Source organism: Rana temporaria, chromosome 10, assembly GCF_905171775.1.
Source record: "Rana temporaria chromosome 10, aRanTem1.1, whole genome shotgun sequence".
Lineage (NCBI taxonomy): Eukaryota > Metazoa > Chordata > Amphibia > Anura > Ranidae > Rana > Rana temporaria.
In genome coordinates this window covers 34,825,384-34,849,152 of record NC_053498.1, presented here as the reverse complement: position 1 = coordinate 34,849,152, position 23,769 = coordinate 34,825,384, and the positions used below count along the sequence as shown (strand labels likewise).

The 23,769-nt window shown below is 49.0% G+C and overlaps 1 protein-coding gene across 2 annotated transcripts in view; it reads right to left on the bottom strand.

Moving 5' to 3' along the window:
* TBC1D17 (TBC1 domain family member 17) overlaps positions 1–23,769 on the bottom strand; it is a 125,023-nt gene that overhangs the window by 9,757 nt on the left and 91,497 nt on the right. For both annotated transcript variants that reach the window (XM_040327529.1, XM_040327530.1), the window contains exons 11-15: positions 21,921–22,037; positions 21,745–21,845; positions 14,702–14,801; positions 13,027–13,124; positions 3,912–4,028 (exon numbers count right to left, since the gene is read on the bottom strand). In XM_040327529.1, the coding sequence (XP_040183463.1) occupies positions 3,912–4,028; positions 13,027–13,124; positions 14,702–14,801; positions 21,745–21,845; positions 21,921–22,037 (533 nt within the window). The remainder of the gene's footprint in view (positions 1–3,911; positions 4,029–13,026; positions 13,125–14,701; positions 14,802–21,744; positions 21,846–21,920; positions 22,038–23,769) is intronic.

The window sequence follows — 23,769 nt, the reverse complement described above, 5'->3', positions numbered from 1 at the left end:
GGCAGCAGAGGGGACAGACGTGGAGGGGAGCAGATTGTCAGAGCAGAGTGTAGTGTGCCAGTGATTGGGGACACAGGCAGCAGAGGGGACAGACGTGGAGGGGAGCTGATTGTCAGAGCAGAGTGTAGTGTGCCAGTGATTGGGGACACAGGCAGCAGAGGGGACAGACGTGGAGGGGAGCTGATTGTCAGAGCAGAGTGTAGTGTGCCAGTGATTGGGGACACAGGCAGCAGAGGGGACAGACGTGGAGGGGAGCTGATTGTCAGAGCAGAGTGTAGTGTGCCAGTGATTGGGGACACAGGCAGCAGAGGGGACAGACGTGGAGGGGAGCTGATTGTCAGAGCAGAGTGTAGTGTGCCAGTGATTGGGGACACAGGCAGCAGAGGGGACAGACGTGGAGGGGAGCTGATTGTCAGAGCAGAGTGTAGTGTGCCAGTGATTGGGGACACAGGCAGCGGAGGGGACACACATGCATGGTGGGGGAGCAGATTGTCAGAGCAGAGCGTAGTGTGCCAGTGATTGGGGACACAGGCAAGAGAGGGGACATACATGCATGGAGGGGGAGCTGATTGTCAGAGCAGAGTGTAGTGTGCCAGTGATTGGGGACACAGGCAGCGGAGGGGACACACATGCATGGTGGGGGAGCAGATTGTCAGAGCAGAGCGTAGTGTGCCAGTGATTGGGGACACAGGCAAGAGAGGGGACACACACATGCATGGTGGGGGAGCCGATTGTCAGAGCAGAGCGTAGTGTGCCAGTGATTGGGGACACAGGCAAGAGAGGGGACACACATGCATGGTGGGGGAGCCGATTGTCAGAGCAGAGCGTAGTGTGCCAGTGATTGGGGACACAGGCAAGAGAGGGGACACACATGCATGGTGGGGGAGCCGATTGTCAGAGCAGAGCGTAGTGTGCCAGTGATTGGGGACACAGGCAAGAGAGGGGACATACATGCATGGAGGGGGAGCTGATTGTCAGAGCAGAGCGTAGTGTGCCAGTGATTGGGGACACAGGCAGCAGAGGGGACACACGTGGAGGGGGAGCCGATTGTCAGAGCAGAGTGTAGTGTGCCGGTGATTGGGGACACAGGCAGCGGAGGGGACACACATGCATGGTGGGGGAGACGATTGTCAGAGCAGAGTGTAGTGTGCCAGTGATTGGGGACACAGGCAGCGGAGGGGACACACATGCATGGGGGGGGGAGCTGATTGTCAGAGAACAGCCCAGTGCCCAATGGTAGAGAACACAGGCAACAGAGGAGACATCAACTTAAAAAATTGCAAGCAAAAGCACATACAAATCTGGTATTTAAAATGCATACTTGCAGAGTTTGTCTTTTGCATAGATCATTTTTTATTTACTTGCAATGTGCCTTTAAACGTGGTTGGAAACTTCAAATTGACAAGGCAATTCTCTAGCACAACTAGGGGGGTGGTCAGCTTAAAGTAGTTGCATACCCATGGAAGTGACTGGCCTCAGATGAAACAAATCCCCCTATATACGTTGTACCAGCATTTCTGAACATACAGCACAAAGCTGACTGTAATCTGAGACCTGAGTGTCGGGAAATGACACACCACTCTCTACACAGTCTCATAGGGAAACATGCACAGCTGAGGCTATTAATCACCTACTGTGTGCTTGAGGACCCCTCCCAGTGACTGTTGGAGTCAACAAACCCTGATAAAAGTGACTCATGCATACAGCAGAGAAAGGAAACAGCAGAAAGGACTAAATACTATGAACTGAGGCAAGCACACTCTATAGTAGGATATGCTTTTTTTCATTTATCATTTCAGAGGTTTACAACTACTTTAAGTGAGAGAAAGACTCTCCAAAGTGAAGTAAAAGTGCAGCAGGGACATAAACAGCAATAAAAATCTGGCAGGGTTTCTAACCCCCTCACCAACCCATCTATAGCTACCCTAAATCAACAATGCTAATGTATACTTTTGAAAGTAAATACAAGCTGGCCATAACAATATATGAATTGCTTCCGGTTTCAGATGAACCGATTGAAATTCGCTCTGTGTGTGGCCCTGTCGACACCCTCCTGCTTGACCTCCTTCAAAATGTTTTTTTGTCCGCTGAACAGCGATTGCTTCTAATAAGATGCAGCCGCTGTTTGGGTATTCTGCCAGCTGCTGGTGCCAGCTGTCAGAAAACAATAGCTGCAGGGGGGATTTATCCACTTGTGCTGTAAAGTGTGGATGGAGGAATCTGTTTTTTGTTCAGCCCGCAGGAATGGCTGTATGGACAGCTTAAGATGAAGAGAGATGGGGCCAGGGAGATCAGAATAGTTCTGTCAATAGGCGAGAGTTCTACTTTAATGGACATGGTGAAGTTGGAAATAAGTGAAACGGATTGCAAATAACTGACAGTCCAGCAACTAGAGAGGAATTTCTGGCCCTGTATACCAGGGGTCCCCAAGCTTTCCAGTAAAGGGCCACATTGTATACTTTAGAAATATTTGTATAGACAAGAAAAACAATTATTTTTTTAAAAGAATTAATACAATTTAAATAAATGAATAAACACGCTCCAAGAAATGCAAACTTGAGGAAAGAAAAGCTGGGACAGCCGCACTCCAAAAAAAGTTCCTTTTTAATAAAAATTGGTCACAAAATTACATGCCACGGCCAAAAGAATCAGAACAAAAACTGACGTGTTTCGCACTGTATCTCAGTGCTTATTCATAGCTATGAATAAGCACTGAGATACAGTGCGAAACGCGTCAGTGTTTGTTCTGATTCTTTTGGCCGTGGCATGTAATTTTGTGACCAATTTTTATTAAAAAGGAACTTTTTTTGGAGTGCGGCTGTCCCAGCTTTTCTTTCCTCAAGTTTGCATTTCCATTGCACTGCCTGCACCCTTGGTTCGGATCTAAGGAGATTGGCTCTCTGGTTCATCTGAGCGGTTATCTCTTCTCTCACGCTCTAAGAAATAGTTTCATATCAGAAGGCCTCCCTCACATCAGAAGTACCCCCTTTAACATCAGATGCCGGACCATAACATCAAAGCCCCTCTTTCACAAAAGAATCGCACTTCATTTCAGAGCCCCCCCCCTTACATTAGGGTTCCTATTAGAGCTCCCCCATTTATCAGGGTACTCGTTAAAGGCGTAGACCAACTGATCTGAATCCTGAGTCTGTGGATACGCCACTGACAATAGCTGTGGGTGAACAAACTCCCAAAGTGGGGCCGGTTGTGGCCTGTAGGCCGTAGTTTGGAGACCCTTTCTCTATACCAGGCATGTCCAAAGTCCGGCCCGCGGGCCAATCGTGGCCCGCGTTCCGGTTTTGAACGGCCCACCTGGTTGTTTGGACATATATATCTTTTGTGGCCCCTGACGATCTCCCAGCGCCGGGGCCACAAAGATGTATATGCCTTGGAGGACAAGGAGGAGGCGGTACGAGCGGCGTACACACACAGGAGAATTTCCTGTTTAAGGCCGGCCTTTGTAATAGGAAGTCCCGTCTCCGGCGCTGCCATTGGATGACTGTTCTGTACATCAAAAGAGGCAGGACTTTCTATTAAAGAGGCCGCCGTGTAAACAGGAGATTCTCCTGTAGATAAACTTTGGCGCTCGTGGGTGCATTCCTGGCAATGGTGGGTGCTGCATTCTTAGCAATGGTGAGGCAATACGCCCAAGCTCATCTCTTTACTCACACAGCCACAAAGGCAAGAGAATTCTTGTTGGGCCATGTATTAGTGCTTGAACTAACACACTTAGACCAAATTTTTATGGTTCAAAGAATGTCAGGCAAAATGGTCGGCCCTCACGCATGTTCACTTAATCAAATCTGCCCCTCTTTGAAAAAAGTTTGGACACCCCTGCAATATACCATAATGGGATGAAAAGCAGTTTGTAGGACAATTACAAAGAAAAGATGTGCTACAAAAACCCGTACCTTCAGGATCTCGTTGAAGCCGTAGTCCGAATGCATTAGCGCATCTCTCTCCAGGTCGAGGATACCGCAGCCAATCAGCAGGTGGAAATTGGGGCAGGGAAGACCTGTCCATAACACCTTGATTGAAACAAAGCAGAGTATTTCTGTGAGTGTTTATTTCTATGGATCTGAATCAGAATGGAATTTGGCATAATTGGAGACGTCTGTAGAATTTCACACCGAACATCTGATATGTGGGCAGCCTGAAGCTGTTTAAAGCAATGCTCATAGAAAATGGGAATTAATAGTCTAGTGATCAACAATAGGCCAGGAGTTCTGTTATCTTAATGACGGACCATTCATCTTGCTGCTGCACAGAAAGGTCTGCCGCTACCCCTTGACATCAGATGATGGTTTGCCGTCCCAAATGATTTTAGTACCATTAAAAACGTATGTAAAGGCCGAATTTGTCCAATAAAGTAGGAAAGGGTTAAATTGTTTGTCTGTCGAGTCTTTTCTGCTGTCAGTGTCACCAACAGATTCAGCTTCTCTATTTGTCCCTTTGATCATTGTCACCAAGACACAAATTGCGAAAATCCTCCAATGGGGCCCCTAACGTTCTTGTGCCAAATTTCTCACATGGGAATCCCATTCACTTTGGGAAGATTTCCTCCTATTACTTGTTGCGCCTCCAGGACAGCAATTTCCCCAACAGGACACAGGCAGCAAAAAAAAAAAAAACCTTATTGGGGTTTGAACCTTCCCTACTATAGCTAACTTAACCCCCGGACCATATTGCTGGTCAAAGACCAGAGCACTTTTTGCGATTCGGCACTGCGTCGCTTTAACGGACAATTGCGCGGTTGTGCGACGTGGCTCCCAAACAAAATTGGCGCCCTTTTTCCCCCACAAATAGAGCTTTCTTTTGGTGGTATTTGATCATTTTTAGTTTTTGCGCTATAAACAAAAATAGAGCGACAATTTTGAAAAAAATTAATATTTTTCACTTTTTGCTATAATAAATATCCCCCAAAAATATATAAAAAAACATATTTTTTTTTCTCAGTTTAGGCCGATACGTATTCTTCTACATATTTTTCATAAAAAAAAAAAAAAAAATCTCAATAAGCGTTTATTGATTGGTTTGCGCAAAAGTTATAGCGTTTACAAAATAGGGGGTATTTTTGTGGCATTTTTATTAATATTTTTTTTTACTAGTAATGGCGGCGATCAGCGTTTTTTTTCGGTACTGCGACATTATGGCGGACACATCGGACACTTTTGACACATTTTTGGGACCATTGGCATTTTTATAGCGATCGGTGTATAAAAATGCATTGGATTGCTATAAAAAAAGGATTTTTGTACTCACCGTAAAATCCATTTCTCTGAGTTCATAGACGGACACAGCCTTCATTGACCTTAGGGTTATGCTTCTTCCTACCAGGAGATTTAGGCAGAATTCTACAGCACTTAAGGTGTTAAAAACTTTCCTTCATGCCGCTCCTCCCAGGGGGCGTGGCTCCCCCAGGCATAACCCACACCCTGCTTTAGCAGCCTCAGTTCGTAACAAGCAGTACAAACAAAGGAGGGGTGGGTGCTGTGTCCGTCTATGAACTCAGAGAAATGGATTTTACGGTGAGTACAAAAATCCTTTTTTCTCTTTCGTTCATAGACGGACACAGCCTTCATTGACCTTAGGGACGTCCCCAAGCAGTGTCAAAAAATTCGAGGGGTGGGAAAATAACACAGCAAAAACAGGTTACACCCCAAACAAAAACCGGAGTTACTCAACGGAGGAACTCCAACCTTAAACTGCCGCCTGTAACACCCTGCGGCCGAAGGAGGCATCAGAAGATGCACTCACATCCACCATATAAAACTTTGAAAAAGCGTGGACCGACGACCAGGTCGCAGCCTTACACACCTGTAACACAGAGGCTTGGTGTCGGAAAGCCCAAGAGGCCCCGATCGCCCTGGTCGAATGCGCCATGACCCGAAAGGGGGGCGCCCGCCCTTCAGGGCATAGGCCTGAAGCACAACCTGTCGGATCCACCTGGAAATGGTGGCCGACGAGACTGCCAGGCCCTTACTGGGACCGGACACAGACACGAACAGCGAGTCCGACTTCCGGAACGGAGCTGTCGCCGACAAGTAAACTCGAAGGGCCCGAACCACATCCAGAGAATGTAAAGAGGCCTCCTTCGGGTTCTTCGGCTGAGGACATAAGGATGGAAGAACAATGTCCACATCCAAGTGAAAAGCCGAAACGACCTTAGGGAGAAAAAACGGCTGCGGCCGCAGCACCACCTCATCCTTACGGATGACCAAGCAGGGAGCCTTGCAAAACAAAAGGCCGCCAGAACAGACAGACACCTGTCTGATCGAGGTAATTGCTACCAGAAATAAAATCACCTTTTGTGACAATAAACAAAAAACCTCCCGAATGTCCTCAAAGGGAGCATCCTGAAGCACTGAAAGGACTAAATTCAAGTCCCATGGGGGTAATGGAGGGCGCACCGGAGGGGCCACCTGCCAGACCCCCTGACCCAACGCACGCACCGAGGAGTGCGATGCCAAGGGTCGCTGCAAGTAAAAACAGCCAGAGCAGAAATCTGGCTCCTAACCGTACGTAAGGCGAGAGCCTGAACCACTCCCTGCTGCAAAGACAGCAGAATCCTGAACACAACGCATGTACTAGAGTGCCAGTTCATCTCCCCACACACAGAGAAGTAGGCCTTCCATGTATGAGGAAAAAACCTACGTGAGGTAGACTTCCGTGCAGGCAGCACGGTAGAGACCACCAAGCCCAATAGGCCTCGGTCCTTAAGCCCCTGGCTCTCAACAGCCACGCCGCTAAGGCCGGTGGCTGTGAAACAGGGTGGAAGATCGGACCCTGTAACAGAAAATCAATTCCCAGGGGAAGACGCTAGGGGGCGTCTGCCAGCAGACGCACCTGGTCCGCGTGCCAGAAGCGACACGGCCAATCTGGGGCAATCAGGACCGATAGAATCCCTACAGCTTCTACTCTGCGCAGCAGGCGAGGAAGAAGCTTCCGAGGAGGGAAGGTGTAAAGTAGGCGACAGCGACCCCAAGGAGCCACCAACGCGCCTGACGCGTCCGCCCATGGGTCCTTAAACCTGGCCACGAACCGTGGCACCTACCGATAGAGACGGGACGCTAGAAGGTCCACGTCCAGAGTGCCCCACTTTCGGCACAGACCCCGAAACACCTGCGGGTGGAGAGACCACTCTCCTTGGCCCAGTGCAGTGCGACTTAGGTAGTCGGCTAGCCAATTCCGTATTCCCGGAATGTACCCAGCCGATAGAGCCGGAACGGACCCTTTGGCCCACCGAAAGGATGCGCGCGACCCCCGTCGCTGCAACAGAACTCCGTGTGCCTCCCTGATGATCAACCTACGCCACGGACGTGGTGTTATCGGACAGGATCCTGACCGGTCAGGCCTGTAGATCCAGGGACCACCTGGCAAGGCAAAGCTTGATTGCTCGGAGCTCCAGAATGTTGATCAGTAAGCAGGACTCCACCTGAGTCCAGTGCCCCTGGGCTGACTGGGTGCCCCAAGCGCCCCTCCCCAACCGGAGAGGCTGGCATCCGTCGTGACCACTGTCCAGTGGCCTGCAGAAAAAAGACTTTCCGGCCCGAAGCACCGGAAACGCCAGCCACCACACCAGGGGAGACATGATCAGATGACTAAACTGAATCTGGTAATCCAGAGATGACGGAAGCTAGTCCCATCATGACAGCAGTTCCCTCCGTAGTACCCTGGCGTGGAATTGGGCATACGGAACCGCCTCGAAAGAGGCTACCAACTGACCCAGAACCTTCCTGCAGAATCGCAGAGATGACCGCTTCTGGGTCGGCAACTGCTGCACAGCAGATAGCAGAGTCTGAAGTTTTTCCGCTAGGAGAAAAACACTCCCGCCCCGGAGGAATCCAGGACCAGTCCCAGGTATCCCTGAGACGGAATCAACCCTGATTTCAGGACAATCCAGAAACCAGCCGAACACTCGGAGAGCCTGACACGTGATAGGCACGGCTCTACCAATGCAGAGCTCGAAGAAGCTCGTAGGAGAATGTCGTCCAGACATCCCATGATAACAAACCCCCGCTGTCACAGCCGGGCCAGTATCGGGATGAGCACCTTGGCGAAAACCCGCCGAATGGGAAGGACACCATTGAAAATGGCCCCCCCCGACCGCAAAGCACAGAATCTCCGGTGGTTTGAGGATATGCAGGTACACGTTCATGACATCCAAGGATGCCAGAAAATCCCCCTGATGAAGTGCCGCTATTACCAAGCGAATCGACACCACCTTGACAAAACAAAACGAGGGACTTGAGGCCCAGGATCGACCGGGCCCCATCCTCCGTGGGGACACAAACAGAATGGAGTAAAACCCCGAGACCGTTCCAACGAGGGAAATGGCACAATCACTCCCCTGACCAGAAGATCCTGGACAGCCCCCGACGGAGTCAACCGGCGAACCGGAGGAGGCCAGAAGCCGGAGAGAAAAAAACTGTTTGGCAGACAAGAGAGAAACTCAATCTTGTACCCCAAGGAAAACACTTCGCAATGCGAAGCCAGTCTCCCACCCGAGACACGGGCGGGAGCAGACCTTCAGGCGGAAGCAGGTATGTCCGCAGACTTGTTAGGCATGCGGTATCAGGTGCGCTGCTACAGCGCAGCGGGGACCTACCCCCACCGCACAGGGCGAGCGAAAAAACGCTCGGAGGTAGGCAAGGAGGGTCCTTGTACAGGGCGAGGTCCCTAGCCCTTCCCAGACTGTGGGAACAGCATGCGCTTACCACCCGTGGCATCCTCAATGATGCCAGTCAGGGAAGACCCAAAAGGACCGTTCACCCTTAACGGCCATCACCAAGGCCACCTTAGAGGTCCTTCTTCCAGCTCCTGCAGCAGGAGCTTCGCCCTTTAAGTCGGGGGATGACCAGGGCCCCGGCCAGAGCCGGCCTCACCGCCGAACCCACCACCGTGAATAGGGAGCGGGCCATGGCCTCCACTCTCCTATCAGCGGGATCCTGAAATGCAGGAGCCCCTTCCACAGGCAACGTGGTGGCCATGCGCAGTCTGGGTCCACTGGCGGAGGAGAGACCTACTTTTTTTTTTTTTTTTTTTTAAAGCCCCCCTCAAGGGGGTAACAGGTTGCAAAGTTTTTTGACAAACTTTTTGCAGTGCATCCCATTCCTTGTATAACATATTGTCCAAATAAGGAACACAAGGAAACACTTCAGCGGTGCGTGGTAGTGTGCTGGTACTGACACGGAGGTGTCTCCGCCACATCCTCAATTTTTAGAGTCTCACGCACCGCAGAAACAAGAGCTCCAACAAATTCTTGCCAGCAACTGACTGCAGCAGAGTCATCCTCACTATCCATAAGGGTTAAACCGGCAGCCTCTGACATAACAGAACCAGAAAAAAACAGCGATTCTGTGTCATCCCCAGAAGCAGGCTCAGGGAGGGGGCCCTTTTTACCCCCCATCCGGGCACCAGCTGCTTCAAAACTGGCAAGAAACCCAGTACAGCCAACATAACAGATGTGGCAGGGGAAGGGGCATTAAGGGTTAACTCAGGCATAGCTTGAGTTCCATAGTGTCAGCGCTGAGTCACCCACCCTGCAAGGCAGGACAAAAAAAAACCACTGGTCACCTCCTTGCTGCTATTGCAGAGCATGGGGGCCCCCGGTATTCACCACCCCACCCAGCTGCAGAGGGAGCTGAAAAAACCTCAGGTGTGCTCTGATGTGCTTGTTATAATGTGTCTTCACCTCATGGAAGATTCACAGCGTTTCACAGCACTAAAAACTGGTAAAAGAGACCAGAGGCTGTGATGAGTCATCTCAGGGAAGAATCACATCGTTACCAAGGAGATTTCCAAGATGGCCACCATCTGAGGTAAAAATTACCTCATAAAACACAGCAGCACTGGCTGTGCTTTGTCTGTCACATTTAGAAAAGAATCACAGCGTTACCAAGGAGATTTCCAAGACGGCCGCTGTCTGAGGTAAAAATTACCTCATAGAACACAGCAGCACTGGCTGTGCTTTGTCTGGTAAAAATTACCTCATAGAACACAGCAGCACTGGCTGTGCTTTGTCACCTCAGAAAAGAATCACAGCGTTACCAAGGAGATTTCCAAGATGGCCGCTGTCTGAGGTAAAAATGACCTCATAGAACACAGCAGCACACAGCAGCACCCCCCAGAGTAACAACACAGTCCCCCTAACAACACACGGGCTCCGGTGGTTACAAAGAAAACCCAGGAGGCCCCCCTTCACAGCCACTACCCAGTCAGGGGAAGGAGAGAGAGGAAAGCAGGGCGGACCCTCAGTCGACCTCCCCAGGGAAACCACCAGCCAGACCACTTACCTGAGTAAGGGGCCACTACTTACCTGTCCTGCGACTACCCGGCTGGAGGTATCCCAGACAGAACCAACGTCCGTAAACGGCATGGCTGTCGGCCAGACACACTGCGACAAAGCCATAGAGACCGGTCATATGTGTGCCCTAGAACCGAAGTTCCCCGGCCGCCCCTGGAGCAATGGGGCCTGTCGTGGACGTCCCAAAGCTGAGCTGAGGGCCGGCACACGCTCGAAGGCCGAACATGGGGGGACTACAAGGGTCGAGGACCCAGCCTGTCACCCAGTCGGCTGTTGATAGAAGAATCGCAGGATTCAAAATGCAGGAACAAAATAATAAAAAAGCGAGAAAAATCGCCAGAAAAAAACTGCAGAGTCCAGGAACTCCAGAGAGAGCCTTGACCTCCTGTCGTTAGGCAGAAAACAAACTGAGGCTGCTAAAGCAGGGTGTGGGTTATGCCTGGGGGAGCCACGCCCCCTGGGAGGAGCGGCATGAAGGAAAGTTTTTAACACCTTAAGTGCTGTAGAATTCTGCCTAAATCTCCTGGTAGGAAGAAGCATAACCCTAAGGTCAATGAAGGCTGTGTCCGTCTATGAACGAAAGAGAAAATGCCACTGGCAGTGTAGGGGGCGGGGAAGGGGTTAAGTATGTTCCCTGGGTGTGTTCTAACTGTAGGGGGGTGGCCTCACTAGGGGAAATGACTGATCTTCTGTTCATACGTTGTATGAACAGAAGATCAGCATTTCTCTCCCTGACAGGACCGGAAGCTGTGTGTTTACACACATAGCTCCCGGTCCCCGCTCTGTAATGAGCGATCACGTGTGCCCGGCGGCGATCGCGCCTGCCGGGCACGCGCGCGGAAGTCGGGGGAGAGCGGGTATAGCTACGTGCTCTCGCGCAGGGGAGCCGACCTGCCGCCATAGAAACGACGGCGGCTGATCAGCAAGTTGTTAAAGGAGGGGGGGCATGACTAGGCTTGGTATGTGAGAGGGCGCGCTCTTCTGTGCTCCCGCCGGCGATCTGCTTAAATACCAGCAAAAGAGGCATCTCCTGGAGCTATAATTGCCTGCAATTGCCTTCCCTGCAGCGACATCCGATTAGGAGGGCAATGGCAAAGCGGCTGGAAGACCTCAGAGCAGTGCTGGACCCTGGGCCTTAAGATGGCACTGACTCGCTCCCGCCATGCTCCCTGACTAAAGACCGGGGCAGAGATGCTACGGAGCGGCTGGAGCACATTGCCTGGAATGCGGCGCCGGTACTCTCTGCATCATTCAGTGGTACGGCCTCAGCAACTTTAGGAACGATGAAACTTAAAAGGAGAAGTATGACGAAAGTTCACCTTTAAGAATATGGTGAGAAGTCTTTGGGATGTAAGAGTTCAGCATTATAGGAGAAGGAGAGGCAAGGCTCTTTTGGCCCTACTCCCATGAATGAAAGGAGTACACTTAGTTCTGCACTCCTGTGATCCAAGTCAGCAGACAGCGGGCTAAAGTCTGCTGTCGGCTGACATTAAAGAGTTGATCCAGGTTCTGCAGGGATACCGACAATAACATTGGGATTTGCTTAGATGCCTGACTCAACATGCTGCTGAGTGGCTACATTCATCCCTTTTTTCTGGATGTACAACACAGACTGCAACAGCAGTGATCAGCACATGACATGGGCAAAGTGCCATTGTGCCAACCTAGAGTACAGGCACAGCCTATACAGCAGAATTACACAATGGGGGAGAGGTAGGCCCCTTTCCCACTACCGCGACTTTAAAGTCATGCAATTTTGCCGCGATTTCAGGGAACGCCTGTGTAAACTTGAGATCTATGGACCTCAACTTGCATCAAAGTCGGACCAAAGTAGTACAGAGACTACTTTTAAACCAATGTGACTTGAAGTCACACAGATATGAATGGTACTCATTGGAAATCATGAGGTACGACTTGTCATGCGACTTTGCAGTCCCAAGTCGCACAAGCGTGAAAGGGGCCTTACTAAAACTGGTGCACACAGAATCTGGCACAGCTGCGCATAGTGACCAATGAGCTACGCATATGAGCTTCTAACTTCAGCTGATCCAATTAAGCTTTGAGAATAAGCCCAGGTTCACACTGGGTACGATTTGAGATGCGATTTCACATGTCAAACCGACGGCATTTGCCGGCAATTGTTGGCAATGACACCGTCCTAATCGGTGCGACGTCGCATCTGCGGCGCTGCACCGATTTCAAAAAGTAGTTCCTGTACTACTTTTTGCGATTTCGGGCCGCGATTTACATTGACATCTGTGCAGAAACCTGCACAGATGTCTCTTAAATCGCGGCCGAAATCGGGACTGCCAGCGGGAGTGAAATCGTGTGAGTTCGGCTGAACTCGCACGGCTTCACACCCGCAGCCAGTGTGAACCTGGGCTCAAACCTCAAAAGCCGATTGGTTACTATGCACAACTGAACCAGTTTTACTAAATCTTCTCCTATATGAATCGCCTCAGAGGTGCACAATATTGATGTAAAAAAAACCAATGCACAACAAGGAACTAGAATATCCAGGGTACATTTCTAAAGCACTGCACCACTAGTTAATTATGACCTCAAAAATAAAAGAACATTTTAAACAGATCTGCTGCTATAAGCATTTTGGAGAAAAGATCTCACATCAATAACTGGCACTTTTTTTGGAGAAAAGATCTCACATCAATAACTGGCACTTTTTTTGGAGAAAAGATCTCACATCAATAACTGGCACTTACCTCCCACAACAGGAGAATATCCTGGAAAGAAAATTCACGTTTGAACCAGATGAGGATCCACCTGAAGCAAAAACTTAGATTGCCTGAATCTTTGGAATCTGCCAGAAGAAAAAATATAAACATTCATTAGGAGGAAATCACGTACACAAAATTACCTTGAAAAAATTAAAAACAATTACCTTGAAATTGTCACAAATCAGGCTGGTTGTACCCAAGTCAATCAATGAATCAATTTGAGTACAATCAGCCTGCCCATAGATGCATAGAATCTTGTCCGGTCCCTACTGAACCAGCTGAATTTCAATCCATGTATGGCCAGCTTAAAGTGGTAGTAAACCCCATGTGGTTGAAAAAAAAGTGTCCTAATGGGATACTATGCAATGCATACTAGCCCATTATGAGAAACTTGCCGTACAACGAAGCCCTCCACCGCTGCAATGTCAACGCTGAGAAGGCTGACATCTTCCCCTGGTCTTCCTTTCGGGTTTGCGTCCTCTGGCTACATGAGTGGCCAGGGGTGCGATGATGTCACTCCTGCGTGTGCAGTGAAGTAATGGGCTGCATGCACTCTGAATATCTCCTAAACTATGCAAGTTTAGGAGATATTCACAGTACTTACAGGCAGCGGCAGACCATCCATTATGGGGGGGCGTATGAGCGCCGCCCCCCTCCTTACCCTGATCTACATACAGGGCCCGGATGCATGGATTTCAATGGCGGGGGTGTGTTTTTTTGAAGCACGTGATTAGAGTCAGAGGCTCCAGTAGGCTTCAAAAAAGGGTGGGCTCGATGGGCAGAGCACTGCGCCCCTATCCCACCCAGTTGTGTGACAGTAGCGAATGTAGATTCGCTTTTGCTGCACTGATCCTCCTCCCGGCCAATCAGGAAGCGGGTCTTGAGACCTGTCACCCAACTGGCTGAAAGGACAGGCGATTCTATTATTTATTTCATAAAAAAATAATTTTTTACACCGTCTCTCAGTTGTTTTTTTAAGCAACGTTATTGCTATCACAAGGGATGAACAACATTCCTTGTGCTAACTTGGGCAGTGAGAGGTACTCTTTACTGAGAGATCTGGGGTCCCCAGATCTCTTCTCTGCCCTTAAAAGCGTTAGATCAACCCAAGATTGCTTTGATCCGATGCTTTCCCAAGACAGAAAGCTTAATCCCAGGTTCACACTGGGCTACGGGAATGAAGCCGTGCGCGTTCAGCTGAACTCGCACAATTTCCCTCACTTGTCAGTCCTGATTTCGGCTGCGATTACAGAGACATCTGTACAGGTTTCTGCACAGATGTCAATGTAAATCGCGCAAAGTAGTACAAAAACTACTTTTTACTGCGGCAAATCAGACGGTATGGCGCCGCTATTTTTAGCGGCGCTATACCGCCACCGCGGCTCCTGCCCCAGTGTGAAAGGGGCCTAAAGTAGGATGAAAGTCGTATGACTGTCGTGTAGTATCAGTGTGAACCCAGCCCGATTGCCAAAGCTTAATTGAACAAGCTGCAGTTAGAAGCCGATTGGCTACCATCCACAGCGGCACCAGATTTTGCACTCTTCAGTTTTAGTAAATCAATCATTCATGCTGTCTGACTTTTATTAGAGATAGGCAGAGTCCATACTGCAGCAACAGATATGTTTCCTCATAATGAACAAGCTTGCTTCGATATAAATACCTAGGAAATCGCAGAGCGACGAGTCTAGTACACGGAGGAGGAGGTTCAGTTGGATGAGCTGTTTCTTCATACTCTCCTGGCTTTCCTCAAAGTTGTGGTGCTGGAATGCAGGCGAAGCAGATCAATGCATTGATCAGTGTGCGCTCTCCAAACAATGCAAGCTTTGATAGGTTACAGCTGCTGTCAGCAAAATGATAACGGTGCCTCCTCATTCATGCAGAATCTAGATTACTACGGGTTCCAATGCAAGCTTTACATGCGTGGACCGACATTCACAGTCAAAGCCTATACTGAACACATCACTTGCTAACAACTTTGTAAGAGTTAAAATAGAAAGGTGGGAATTCAAAATAACAAACATATATACCAGGGATATTGAATTAGAATTCACGGAGGTCCGGCAATTAAAATTTTCATCCATCTCATGTTTGTACTGTGACTCAGGTTCCATGAGTCTTCTCAGTCCTTACCTTTACATTACACCCCCCCCCCCTTTACACCACAGCAGACCCTTTTACATTGCAACCCCCCCCATTTACATTACAGCGCCTCCTTTACTTAAATGTCTCACAGGGCCGATCCTAGGCAGGGTGCACAGGGTGCATTGCACCCAGGCGCCTGCAGAGGTGGGGGCGCCGAAGTGGCAGAGTTCTCCCCTCCCTTCTCTCCTTGTTTGTGTCCGTCCATAACTAGTGTTTTCAGCATAGGTGTGTGTCCGTCCAGAACTGATGTGTCTCTGACCATCTCCTTTACTATGTCTGCAGTCTCTGATCATCTCCTGTTCTGTGTCTGCAGTCTCTGACCATCTCCTGTTCTGTGTCTGCAGTCTCTGACCATCTCCTGTATTATGTCTGCAGTCTCTGATCATCTCCTGTTCTGTGTCTGCAGTCTCTGACCATCTCCTGTATTATGTCTGCAGTCTCTGATCATCTCCTGTATTATGTCTGCAGTCTCTGACCATCTCCTGTACTAAGTATGCAGTCTCTGACCGTCTCCTGTACAATGTCTGCAATCTCTGACCTCTCCTGTATCATGTCTGCAGTCTCTGACCATCTCCTGTATCATGTCTGTCGTATGTCTGGGGGTCTTTCTAACAGACTCTCTAACAGAAGCCCTCTCTGTATCCATCACAGAGGCCCCCCTCCAGGTCCCAATAAAGTTACATAGTTAGTCAGGTTGAAAAAAGACACAAGTCCATCCAGTTCAACCACAAAAAATAAAAAAACAAAATAAAAAACACAGTAAAATCCTATACACCCAACTCCATACCCACAGTTGATCCAGAGGAAGGCAAAAAACCCCAGCAGAGCATGATCCAATTTGCTACAGTGCTCTGTACCTGTATTTTGTTTATTGTTAAGAGATAATGTAAGGATCCTAGGGTAATGAAGACTTTGTGGGGGAGCATCTCTGTGGTTGAGTTATTGCCATAGAAACATTTGTAAAGGGGAGGAGTTAGTATAATCACCACGCCCATGTGGGGGCGCCAGAAATTTTTCTGCACCCAGGCGCCTGTGACCCTAGGATTGGTCCTGATGTCTCATATCCCCCTTCACATCAGAGACCTCCACCTTTTATATCAGCGAACCTTCCTTGCATCCCAGTCCCCTTCGCAGCCCCCATCCTTGGTTCCCAGTTCTCTTTACAGCCCCCTTCCTTGCACCCCAGTCCCCTTTGCAGCTCCTGTTTACTGGCATCCCAGTCCCCTTCACAGCCCTCCTTCCTTGCACCTCAGTCACCATTACAGCCTGCCCTTACTTGCATTGCAACCCCCTTTACAGCTCGTCTTTACTCGAACCCAAGTCCACTTCACAGTCCCCTTCCTTGCACCACAGTCCACATCAAAGCCAATTTTCCTTGCACCCCAGTCTCCTTTACAGCCCCACCTTACTTGCATCTCAGTCCTCTTCACAGCTTCTTACCCTCCCCATACTTGCCCCCTAACTATGCAATCTTAGTACAGCGATCTCCCGCGCTGAGCTATTGCGGTAACAGAGGGAGAGCCTCCCCGCCAGAACACACCATTGGCTGAGAGTGCTGATTCGATGAGGGTGCTGATTCGACAGATCTTATTTAGTCATGTCCCTTCGACAGGAGCCGGCCAAACGGCCAGCTTCTGTTGGACCAGCTGCCATACACACGGGCCGAATAGTTTTTTATTAAACCGGCCAATGTTGCCCAATATTTGGCCCGTGCATACGGCCCTTAAAGAAGGGGTGTCCAACCTTTTGACCTTCCTGGGCCACACTGGAGGGAGAAGAATTGTCTTGGGGTGCATCTGCTCAGGCATGGCTGTTCATTTGCATGTGCTGCTGCTGTGCCTGCGTTTCCCGCACCTGAAAACATGCTGGATTTTTTAGATGCGTCTGGGTGCCATAAAAAATGACTGGCAGCCCCGCACGCTTGTAAAGAGCAGCACGTTTTGGCTGCGGGTGGTTGCCAGTGCAGGAACAGCTGCAATTCTTCCCGCAACCACCCACGGTAGTGTGAATCGAGCCTAAATTCACATTTTACATCTGTCTGTGAATATGTGTTATGGACATTTATGGATTTAAAAAAAAAAAAAAACTGTCCTTGAATTTAATGACAGTTGGCACCACTGGTATGTGCTGTGTGGGGAGGTAGGGGACTTTGGGGGTTGCAACTAAAATCTGACCCACCCCAGCACACCCTTGATACAGCCAAGCGTTTTTTACTTGCCTGGCGCTATGTGGAATCCCTGTGTTCGCTGGTGCTTTTACAGAAAGGCCTCGTACAGACGGACTGACTGTTCGCTGAAATCGGCCTGCCGGACCGTTTTCAGCGGACATGTCCGCCCGGAGATTTCGGTCTGATGACAGACAGAAATCCGCGCGTACACGATACGCGGTGACGAGGCCGCGCCGTCGCCGTGACGATGACGCGGCGACGTGTGCGGCCCTGGAAGTTCAATGCTTCCACACATGCGTCAAAGTGATTCGACGCATGCGAGGGATGGCGGCCGATCGGACATGTACAGTGAGTCTGTACAGACGACCGAACATGTCCGACGGACAGGTTTCTTAGCATGCTAAGAAACATTTGTCCGCTGTAAAACGGTCGGCTAGACAAATGTCCGCTGGAAACCTGTCCGGACGGCCGTACACACGACCGAACATGTCTGCTGAAACTGGTCCGCGGACCAGTTTCAGCAGACATGTTCAGTCGTGTGTACGGGGGCCAAACAGTTTCAGTTGTGCCTGTTCCTGTGCCACCACGGCCTCTATGCATATATCTATACGGCATCCCCTGCGTCTCTCCATACATGCCGGCCGCCTATTCTTGCACAGCGTTCCTCCAGACATGGCCGGGCCGAATGCTGAACTCTCCTGGGCTGCACAGTAAAGCCTCCTTTAGGCCCCTTTCACACTGAGGCGTATTTCAGGCGTTTTAGCGCTAAAAATAGCGCATAAATAACGCCTAAAATAATCCTGCCCCAGCATTCTCAATGTGAAAGCCTGAGGGCTTTCACACTAAGGCGATGCGCTGGCGGGAGAAAAAAAAATCTCCTGCAAGCAGCATCTTTGGAGCGGTATAGGAGCGGGGGGTTTACCGCTCCTTCCCATTGAAATCAATGGAAAACCGCAGGAAATACTGCCGGCGGTATTAATCCTTTTTCGGGCGCTAGCGGGGGTTAAAACCGTACCGCTAGCGGCCAAATATCACACTAAATACGACGGTATATCGGCACTAGAAGTCTCGCCGCTATACCGCCACCGCACCTCCACTGCCCCATGTGAAAGGGGTCTTAGACAGAAGATAAGGGGAAAATAGTGCAGCGCTTGCAGTTTAAGGTGTACCGGGACCTTGTGATGGGTCCTAAATGTACAAAGTGACCAACAGAAAACTGTAAAAAATACACAGTGCTTATGACACTTGAGAAGTGATAACTATAAAGTCCACATGTGAAACAAAATAAACTAAATGTTATGTCCACACATCCCTTGATGGGGCATCAATGAAATGTTCAAATCTTTGAAGTTTTGTGACATACCGTATTTTCCGGCGTACAAGACGACTCGGCGTATAAGACGACCCCCTAATTTTCCAGCCAAAATGTTGGTTTTGGGATATACTCACCGTATAAGACTACCCCCTTTCCTACTAGTCATGCCTCGCCTCACGGTGCCACCATTACATGCCAGACTATGCCACTACATGCCAGACTGTGCCCCATTACATGCCAGACTGTGCCCCATTACATGCCAGACTGTGCCCCATTACATGACCAGACTGTGCCCCATTACATGACCAGACTGTGCCTAATTACATGACCAGACTGTGCCTAATTACATGACCAGACTGTGCCTCATTACATGACCAGACCTGCCTCATTACATGACCAGACCTGCCCCATTACATGCCAGACTGTGCCCCATTACATGCCAGACTGTGCCCCATTACATGACCAGACTGTGCCCCATTACATGACCAGACTGTGCCTAATTACATGACCAGACTGTGCCTAATTACATGACCAGACTGTGCCTCATTACATGACCAGACCTGCCTCATTACATGACCAGACCTGCCCCATTACATGACCAGACTGTGCCCCATTACATGACCAGACTGTGCCTCATTACATGATCAGACCTGCCTCATTACATGACCAGACCTGCCCCATTACATGACCAGACTGTGCCCCATTACATGACCAGACTGCAGAGGCGTCCCTAGGGGGGGGGGGGGGCAGAGGGGGCCCTGACCCCCCCCAACATCATGCTGTGCCCCACCATGTGCCCCCCCCAAAAAAAAAATTTTTTTTTTTTTTTTTGTTGTTGCAATTTTTGTATTTTGCTCCCCGAGAGGGAGAGCGTCCCCAGTCAGCTCTGCGGGGGATTCCTCCCCCTCCCTCTGCTCGCCGACACTGCATAATGCGAGCGCTCACACAACCAGATATTCTAGCCTGGACCGTGTTTAAGTGTGTGCACTGCAGACTGCAGTACACTGTAATCACTGAACTACATTATCTCCATCCCTTCTCCCCCCCCCCCCCATCTGTCTCCCTCCCCCTCTTCTGTTCTTTCAAAACATTCACTATTTACTTTCACTTTCAGTTAGGCAGATAATATACGGTGCAAATTTCTTTCCTGCATCCACAGATTGCAGGAAAGAAACTCGCATGATTCCCCCATCAACAGACAGTGGTGACAGGGGAATATCCCTCCTGCCCAGCAATTATATTCTCCCGACAAACAGTGATTATCACTAGTGGCTATACAGCAACCACTAGTGATAATTATAAGAGAATCTGCTCATTAATGGTTCAAATCTCAGCCAGTTCCTGCTGAACCAGCTGAGATTTAAACTGGTTATGGCTGGTCTTAGCTCTTAGGCAGCTCATACATTGATTAGCACTGTGGAGTGTCGGCTTCCTGGCGTGATCGGGCACGTGGGATTTCAAACACACCCGAGCCCATCTCTATTGGTTGTAGACAGTTGAGCTCCCTGCAGGTTGCTTAGCAGCAGTGGGCCTTTCTCTGACATGCTGATCGGGATGCAATCCAGGTGATGCTCTTAGTCAAATCCTAGTCATAAATATCAATGATTTTATTGATTAAAGCCCACACTTTACAGGCATAGAGCCCACATGGCTGCTGATCATACGGTTGATTATATTTATGTGGTTGTACTCTTAATGCTAATAAATACTGTGTTTATTAGATCTGACTGGGAGCATCACCTGGATCACATCCCGATCAGCATGTCAACAGAGAAGGTTATACAGCATTACTGCTGCTAGGTGACCAGCTGGGGGCTCGGCTCTCTATAACCAATAGTGCCAGCCTTCCCCTGCATACACCCATAAAGTCACTAGCACTAGGTCCTAATAGACTGCCGTCGCTGCCAAGGAGACAGATGCCAGACCAGCGCTGTAAATAGCAGGGACAGGACAGCTGGGGATCCCCACTGTGGCAGAACACCAGGGCCCGGTGGCAAGACAACCTTTGCAACCCTGATAGTTCTCCCACTGCTTTGGACCCTTATATTTTCTTGGTGTGCTGGTGACATATATCTCTTGTTTTCTGCCACCCTGGGGGGCCCCAATACAGTAGGAAGGGAGCTCACTGCAGAACATGTAAAAGGGCCCATAGTGGGATCGTAGTAAAGGGCCCCAGGATATATATATATATTTAATTGCAATTTATAGTTGGCCCCCCTACTTTTGTCCCTGTCCCCCCATGTGCCCCCCCTAAATATGAAAGCTGGAGACGCCACTGCCAGACTGTGCCCCATTACATGCCAGACCTGCCCCATTACATGACCAGACCTGCCCCATTACATTACATGACCAGACTGTGCCCCATTACATGCCAGACCTGCCCCATTACATGACCAGACCGTGCCCCATTACATGACCAGACCGTGCCCCATTACATGACCAGACCGTGCCCTTACCTTATCCCATGCGAATCGCGGCCGTGTAACCCAACATCTTACCTTACCAGAATCGCGGCCGTACGATTTTTCAAAAGCCGCGCCTCCGACGTCTTCTGTTCCGTGATAGGCGGAACATTCAGCTTCCCAGGAGGCACTGTGTTCAGTGTTCGCCTATCTCGTCCGAGGACGAGAGGGCCTCCGTGATAGGCGGACACTAAACACAGGAACACTAAACACAGGACGAGAGGCCCTCCGTGATAGGCGGACACTGAACACAGTGCCTCCTGGGAAGCTGATTGTTTCCGCCTATCACGAAACAGAAGACGTCGGAGGCGCGGCTTTTGAAAAATCGTACGGCCGCGATTCTGGTAAGGTAAGATGTTAGGTTACCGGCGTATAAGACGACCCCCGACTTTTAAGAAGATTTTAAGGGGTTAGAAAGTCGTCTTATACGCCGGAAAATACGGTACTAGTGAAAGTGTGTAATCCACCACCAATAAGGTAAATGCTTACCAGACGGTTTGAACTCAAAAAGACTCAAAAAGACTCATTCCGACACGTTTCGTCTACATAGACATCATCTGTAATCTTTTTACATTTTACTTACACCGGAAAGGCATTTACTTGTGATCCATACTAACCAACAACTCCATGAAGCCAGTGAAGCACCAGAAGGAGTCCACCTCGTTCTGCGTCACATAGAGGATGGGGGACAGAAGATCACTCATTCCCTGGACGTAACCTGAACAGAAACAGACTCCATAAATAAAATGGCTACAGGAAAAGGGGCACAGAAAGACAACTCAAAGCAACCTACCCAAATCGAAATTAAACATGCAGTATGTCATCAGGACGTCATTGAGAAGACCAAGGCCTGGGTTATCATTCCCCTCATAAAACTTATTGTTTCGGTCAGTACGGCTGACATCTCTCTCTGAAAAAAAAAAAAAAACACAAAAACCATTTATGGCAATCTGATATATATATATATATATATATATATTTTTTTTTTTTAAAGCGGTACTTTACCCATAACAACATCATAAAAAATAAAGTGTTCTTTAGTAAGGAACATACATTCCAGAATAATAATTATGCTACCAAAATTCCTCGACCTAGGACCTCGACCTAACCTAATACACCCATGTGGCTGTATTAGGTCAATAATGTCACCAATATCCCCACTTTTTTGTGTATGTACAGCTGTGTGGCCACTTGAAGCGGATAACCACACCTTTTCAAGTTATGTCCTAAAAGTCTTGTTGGCCTAGATCAGGGGTGCCCAGCCTTTTGAAGAGCAAGGGCCACTTAAGCGACTTGGTAACCAGTCGGAAGCCACAATGAGCGGAGCGCGTGGATGGGGGATTGGATTGGAGGTAGGCGTTTTTAAACAGACACAAGTCCATGTACATCTTCCACTCCTTAAAGGTGAATGGAGGTCCGATTGGGTTGGACTAACCGTGTGAAAGGGGCCTAAGGCTGCTTTTACACCAATGCTCTGTTTACCCGTATCACAGGTGCAGCACAGTTCACCTGTGGCTTTCCTGAAGGTTAGCTGCACTTTGCCATAGACTTCTATTATATCCTGTAGGTGTGATGCACTTTCAGAAAGCTCACCAAATTCGCAGGTAACAGAAGTCTATTGCTCAGTGCAGGTAATCCACAGTGCGCTGCTCTGTACCTGTGGATCCGTTTGAAAGCAGCCCAGTAACCACTACAGAAAAGATATGTCCATATATACACTGTGATTTTAGTAATAAACTTACCTTTAACAACAGTATTCTATTCTATCTTATTCCATCCCAGAGCAGGAGGTCATGGGCCACATCAGAGGGCACCGTGGGCCACTGGTTGGGCACCCCTGGCCCAGATACTACATGCATCATATAGCACTAGTGTTACATACACGTTATAAAGATGGAAAAGGATATACTGTAAAAATATATCCAAAGCCTTGAATATATCAGTCAGTACTATTAAATCACAAATTAAAGTGATACTAAAGTCTTGTTTTTTTTTTTGTTAAAAACAACAAACATGTCTATACTTGCCTGCGCTATGCAGTGGTTTTGCACAGATAGCCCTGATCCTCCTCTTCTCTGGTCCCTCTTCGGTGCTCCTGGTCTCTCCCTCTTATTGAGTGCACCCAGCACTAGGGATGAGCCGAACACCCCCCCGTTCAGTTCGCACCAGAACCTTCGAACGGACCGACCGTTTGCGGGAACATTTAGAACCCCATTGACGTTGAACGTTCAAATTCAAAAGTGCTCATTTTAAAGCCTAATATGCAAGTTATTGTCGTAAAACGTCTTTGAGAACCCGGGTCTTGCCCCAGGGAACATGTATCAATGAAAAAAAAAGGTTTTAAAAACGGTCGTTTTTCCTGGAGCAGTGATTTTAATGATGCTTAAATAAAAAAAAAATGAATAATTCCTTTAAATATCGTACCTACTGGGTATCTATAGTATGCCTGTGAAGTGGCACGTGTTTAGAACTGTCCCTGCACAAAATGAGCTTACTATAAGAAAAAAGTAATTTAAAACTGCTTGCGGCTTTAATGTAATGTCTGGTCCCTGCAATATGGATGAAAATCATTGAGAAAAATAGCACAGACACAGACAGTACACACACCACGTAGCTTTAGGTGCACACGGCAGAGGACACGG